The sequence below is a fragment of the Micropterus dolomieu genome, linkage group LG07, assembly GCF_021292245.1.
Source record: "Micropterus dolomieu isolate WLL.071019.BEF.003 ecotype Adirondacks linkage group LG07, ASM2129224v1, whole genome shotgun sequence".
Lineage (NCBI taxonomy): Eukaryota > Metazoa > Chordata > Actinopteri > Centrarchiformes > Centrarchidae > Micropterus > Micropterus dolomieu.
In genome coordinates this window covers 16,498,133-16,504,993 of record NC_060156.1, presented here as the reverse complement: position 1 = coordinate 16,504,993, position 6,861 = coordinate 16,498,133, and the positions used below count along the sequence as shown (strand labels likewise).

Below are 6,861 nucleotides of genomic sequence, written 5' to 3'. Positions count from 1 at the left end.
TTTTGGGGGTTTTCTTCACAGCTCTCACAATATTTCTGTCATCAACTACTGTTGTTTTCCTTGGCCGACCTGTTTAACGTCTGTTGCTTAGTACACCAGTAGTTTCTTTCTTTTTCAGGACAACCCAAATTGTTGTGCTTGCTATGCCCAATGTTTGTCCAATGGCTCTGGTCGATTTTCGGTCTTTTCTCAGCTTGACAATGGCATGCTTTTCTCCCACAGACAGCTCTCTGGTTTTCATGTTGGTTTATCCTCTTTAACAGGAAATGCAGTCTTTATAGGTTTAAACCAAGGATGAAAACTTAGACCAGTCATGCAGAACTATTTAATGTTTGGACAATCAACCTAAAAGGCAACTTCTGGGCAACAAGAAACATCTGTCAGCCACATGTTCCAATAGTTTTGCTCATTTGAAAAATGTGTGGATTCAAACAAAGGCTGGTATGTCCTGAGTTGTTTAACACATCTAAATGTGAATACCACGAAATGAAAGCTGAAATTCTGAACTCTTGTCTCATACTCATCTTTTGATGTTAAACCCAAATGTCTTCAGTGAACAACAAAAATAAAGGAATTTGCCTCACCGTTCCAATACTTTTGGAGGGGACTGTTTATCTTTAAAGAATAACACCCAATTCTTAGTGTGTTTACTCCATTATCTAGATATACAGCTGTGCATGTTTGTATAGTATCAGAATAAATGTTATAAATGGTTGCTCGTACTGTAGCAAATGCTGTATTTGGCCACCCTGTCTCTCTTTTACACAGGTGTCATTCTGCCATCATCACCCGATCAGGTGTCGATCAATACTAAGTCTGTTAGCACAACCCTGGAGCACGTGCACATGCTGCATGCGATCTGTTTAATAATGCGGCACGTCTGATGCAGGGAGTGTTCCCAATTACGGCAAAGCCAAAGGCACTTGGAAAGTTTGGGGGTGATGCACTATACATGAAAGGAGATCCCTTTGCATTAATTATTCATCATATGTGATATATTTACACAAATAAATATTTATTGATTTTACCAGACAAATTAAAAATTTTGAATACTATTTGCATGTATTATGGGTTGCTTAATGTTGCGATGCAAAAAAAGACCCTGTGTACTGGCTGTACACGTGCACCTGCATACACACATGCACACACACACACAGTAAAAGCTCACTGAGCAAGCATATGTAGTGCATTTACCAGAAACATCAATCCTTTAAGTCTCAATGGACCACTGGACTACGTGATTACAATCTCTTGTTAATGAGAAACTCTCTCCCTCTCTCACATATACATTCAGGTTAATCCAGTGCCTTTCTATTCACTAAATTATTTTATCTTTCTGGCCTCCTGGCTATACCTAAACCCCTCTCCTCTATTGCTGCATGGTCAAAGTATTTGTATTGTCTTGTGGCAATTTTTGAGAAGCATTTACATTTAGTTTGTTGACTTTAAGGGAAGAACACAACTATCTGTCTACAGAGCTCTCTTTTAAATACACAGTACATTTTATAATGACTGTTTATTGTTCAAAATACGCTGCAATACACACAGTGCTGTGGTTGTCAAACTGAGGGGACAGCCTGTGTTTTTTGTCACTACATTGGCTTTTATTGCCAAGCACTTGTTTTTTTTAATTATGCTACTGACAAAACACTCAAGTGTTTTGTTTTTTTAGGTAGTTCTTTATGTGATATATTATTTTCTATATTTACTATGTGTTAACTAATTGGAAATGGAAAAGGTAAGGCACATTCTAAGGTAATGCAATGAATAATTACACCACCATAATGACTGTTTTCAGACTTAAAAACTGTTATGACCAAATGCAACTGAAGTGGTAGCCTGGTTTAAAGGTGTGTCTTGTTTAACTGCTCAAGTGTGCTATGTATTTTATCTAATGCCTGTGTGCTTGAGACAGATTGGCCCTTTGCTGCTGTATCGTACTGATGTCATGATGGTTTTCTAGAAACATTGCCGAAGTTTTGGGTGTGATGTGCTGATACATATACATATACATACACACATATATATATATACACACACACACACACATATATATATATATATATATATATATATATATATATATATACATACATACATACATACACACACACACACATATATACACATATAAAATTGATGAATTACTTAAAATATAACTTCAAATACAGTTTTCTGTATGAGCGCACAGACCGCTGTGTGCATCTGTGAAATCTATTTATAATCTGGCTATCACCCTTTAGGATGGATTATATTGTAATCCAACCATTTTCCTCCAAAACCGCAGCTCATTCCAGGTTTAAACTGAACAGCAGGGATTACTATGTCATATTACTAATACTAGTTAATAACCTAGCAGCAATACTGGTCAATTCCAAGGTGGATTGTTGCCTAAAAGGGGAGGATTTAAATGCTTCTCTGCAATATTAGTTAATTAAGTTCTTAGGGATAAGAAACAACTGTCTACTTAAATACCCAGAAAAAGAAATAAAGCAACATTCATGCCACTGCCTTTCTTCTCCAGCTTCTCCAGCTACAGCTAAGCATGTCACACTGTTGGATCAATGCCATTATAAGGAAACACATTAAAAGCATTTGTGGAAAAACATGATGGACCATAGAAGGCCAGACGAAGGTAAGAATGGCATCCATGTAAAAACTAGTCACTGTCCATCTGTACAAAGGAGATGTAGTTTTGCCTGTGTGGCTTATTGAACAGACAGGGCTCCGGAGTGACACATTTACACCCCTGACACACAGCAGGTGATGTCACCTTTTCTCAAGCAATACTTGTAAGGACCTATGAAATCACTTCATATTTTTTTAATCAGATGATGCTAATATTCATATAGAAATATTCAAATGTATGTGCAATTATTTATGGCGACAATTAACAATAACTGTATTGCAACAGTAGGACATCAAAATACTACAATACTATTTATTTATTTATTTTACTATTTATTTTTTAAATAGATTATTGACTACTGACAATTTACTCCCACAAATCTTCTGTAGGACAGCCTCCATATGTTTAAGCTCTGCTGCAGAAATGCTTCATAGATGCTTCCAGTGGACTTTGACGCCGGGCTATGGACGCATCAAAACCATGGCAGTAGCTGGAGTCAGTGGATTCCTGGCGTTATGGTGGAGTCAAGAACACTGACCTTAACTGAGGCAAGTGAAGTCTGCAGTTCTTTGGATGTTGAAGTGCGGTTTTTTGTGACCTCTTAGATGAGTCGTTGATGCGCTCTTCGAGTAATTTTGGTCGGCCAGCCACTCCATGGGAAGGTTCACCACTGTTCCATGTTTTCGCCATTAGTGGATGAAGGCTCTCATTGTGGTTTGCTGGAGTCCCAACGCATTAGAAATGGCTTTATAACCTTTTCCAGACTGATAAATCTCAATTACTCTGTTTCTCATTTGTTTCCTGAATTTCTTTGGATCAACTGAAGTTCTTAATCTTGTTGTTGTTCTTCTTCTTTGGATGGCAGAAAGCAGACTAGACACTACATTTTGCTGCCATACTGTTTGTTACTAATGTTCCTTTGACAGTAATTTATATTTTTACATAGTCCAATACTGTACAGATATTCAATCAATTTCTTAATTAATGTTTCTCCAGCTGCTCCCAGGTCATTCAAAAACTTCCTTCCTTGAAGAGAGTAATTGTACCGTAATGTCATTTTCTTTTGTTAAAATGGATTTATAAAATTGGTATCAAATATTTTTTTCAGGAACTGGTAAAATCTTTGAACGACACCAAGCCCTACTTGCGTGAAATTACCATTGTTAATAAGAGCTTTATAATATTCCTTCCTTCTGAACCAAGACTTGTTGGTTTCCAGGGACACCAGGTGTGAAAAGATGATCTACTTTGGAACTGCCTGCCAATTATGTGTGCCAAGCTAGTTGGTCATTCAGCTACAGTCGTGCCATACATGCTTATACGTGCTTAGAGCAACAACATACACTCGCTGTTAGGGAGATCTCAAAACACACTTAAATGTGTGTATCTAATCTTCACCCTCACCTTAGAAGATTGCCACACAAAAGGACAATCAAGACAAAAAGGGTGAACTACAATTGAATGGTTGGTCAAGATTCCGTATAGCAAACAAATAGAGTAGTTCATCATAAATCTATGGGGGTAAATCAAAGTTAATATCATTGTAAATCCACAGACTAAGAGTCACAAATATATATTACACACAACAGAATGTGCAAATAGATTCCAATGCTGATATTAAAGTGAAAAGGAGCCGATTTATGGGCAGATATTTTGATTTTGAGAGTAGACCCCTTTACTGTATAAACTGCATTTAGAACAGGCCAATATTGAAAGCTGGTATGTATGTGGGCTATAAAACCTTTTCCTAAATGATTCATTTTAATAAAATAGATTACTGTCTCAAAAAGTGAACATGTAAACAATTCATGCTGTCTATGATACAGTGACCTGCTGCTGAATGCATCTAATATTAAATGACTGTCTACAACGAGGACTTGCAGCTTTGAGATTTCATATTATTTTTCATATTTTCATAACTATAACCAGCGCCGCTCTGACTACAGCGTTTCACATCTACAACCTCACAAAAAGAGGAGCTACAGAAAGCAGGGTTATATACTTGTTCTGCTCACGTTTATTTACATGTCCACTCTGGCTTATTCATTTCAGACTATAACTATAGACAGGCGGCTCGCAGATATATTTAGAAGAAGTCAGAAACTAGTTTAGTGACTCATTACCGTTAGCGCTCCTCCACTGATAAACATGCATTAGCTTTGTGGCTGATTTAGCAACGAGCAGCGTTAGCTGCTGTAACGTTACGTGATTTTAGAATATTTAGAAGTGATGAACTAGGGACAAAGGTGGACCGTTCGCTAGAACTGATACACTGTTTCAAAAATAAATGTACAACCACGTCAGTCAGCAGCGTAGTTTTAAACTCTACCGTAACATTAAACTGCTGTGAGCTGGGAGGAAGCCGGGAGAGTGCAGTGAAAAACGGGAGGGTTAGCAAGTCATGAATGTTTTCATGAGAGGAGAAGTGATTGTGGCTGTTTTTATTATAATTATTTAAGTCATGTAATTAACGTGACAAAAGACTGACTCACCGCTAACACATCCCTCTGCGTGTTTATACATGATGCAGGCTGGCTGCAGACTACGGTCAGCTGATTGTTTTCTTCTGTGGTTTTTGTGGTGAGGCAGTATCGTTAACAGCTGCAGCGCGCCCTCTGGTGGGCAAACTATGCAACACCCATGACATGAGTGAAGTATCTGAATCTATGTTTCTTTTTTAATAGTCATATATCTGCGGTTATAAATGGCCAATGCCGATTAAATGCAATTAGCTCATATCGGCCGACCGATAAATCGGTCTGGAAGGAGGAGGGTGAGGGAAGGACAGTCGGTAGACTTCCATAGAACACTGGCGGACTGATTCAGCTCATTGGCACCGCTGACTATGGGGAGAAAGAAAAGCACATGATGGAATCATGAGGGAGGGGGAGTAAATTGAAAAATTGGTCAGAATAAGGACAGACAAATGAAATAAGTTAGTCTATGACAAAGGCAACGAGAGACAGAGTGTTAACAATTAATAACTTATGAGCCAGTTTCTCTCCTCTAACAAGTTCCGAATGCCTCAATTTCTGCCTATAATGACGTTTCAGCTTCTCTCTCTAAATCACCTCCCCGACTGCAAAATCCCTCAAACTGGAAGCATGTGCACCTTTCTCTCTGCCTTTGTCTATCCTCTACTACATACTCCCCTAGCTCCCAGCTCCAGGCAGCTGGCACAACGGGCAGCATGGGAACAGAAAAGGATGGCTGCAAGCTTCAGCGAGAGACAATCAATAACCAGGCAAACAAAAGAGCAGCACAGTCCTCCTGCATGTGAGAAGCTCAGCACAGAGGTGGCGTCCTCCTGTTACCCTGTTCTGTTCTCAGCTGACTAAGAGTGAAAACCATGACTAATGCCTGACACACACTGTATTATTGACACACAGTGAGCTAACAGACCTATGCACAGATGGATCTACCTCCTAACCCACATCACCATTCTGCTTATGTTATCATGCTACGCTCACAGCTGCACAAATTCCAGTGCCAATGTTCCCTAAGATACCTGCTGTGGGCAAGTGTGCACAAACTGACACATGCTGTACTGTGCACACACTCCTGAACATGCACAGTTATACTTAACCAACTGTTTATTCTTTCCTTGGCAAAGCCGAGACACTTGCCAAAGCAATGGAATGACACAAAACAGTTGATGGAGATAAGAAAGTTTGGAGAGAGTAGGAAGAGAAAGACTACACACACTTACTTATGAGTGTAATAATAATTAGGTTTGAGTGTAATGATTTAAAGAAAACATTATAGTACTATCTGTATCATTTGCAAATTGGGACAATTTTGAAATACAGACAACATTCTACATGAAATGAAATGTTCAGATGTATGCAGATATTCAACAGTTATTGACTGTGGATCTAGAAGTGGGATTACACAAGATGCTTCTTCTGGCAAAATAAAAAATGCCAGAGAAAGAATGTGAGAAAATCCAACGCATTAAACAAAGAGTTCTCTCTCTCATTTTAATCTCAATACTTTGCAAGTTCTCCCATCTGGTTTCAAGTGTCATTTAACAAACACATTTCAAGGCAAACACTGCAAGCCCACAGACATTTGTGACATCAAAAATTGTTCAATTTCATGCAAGTTCAGTTTTATTTAGCAATCCTGCAGCCTACTGGAAAACAGACAAAGTCTTGCACAAACCACTGCAAAAAGAAAAACAATAAAGTACACAGAGAAAGTGGTGATAGAGTTAAAACAGAAGAGTGTCA

General features: G+C 38.5%; 1 protein-coding gene across 1 annotated transcript in view; it reads right to left on the bottom strand.

The window, feature by feature from the left end:
* myo16 (myosin XVI) overlaps positions 1–5,164 on the bottom strand; it is a 76,978-nt gene extending 71,814 nt beyond the window's left edge. The window contains exon 1 of the mRNA XM_046054525.1: positions 5,122–5,164. Within this exon, the coding sequence (XP_045910481.1) occupies positions 5,122–5,152 (31 nt within the window). The 5' untranslated portion in view covers positions 5,153–5,164. The remainder of the gene's footprint in view (positions 1–5,121) is intronic.
* Between the last annotated feature and the right edge of the window lie 1,697 nt (positions 5,165–6,861).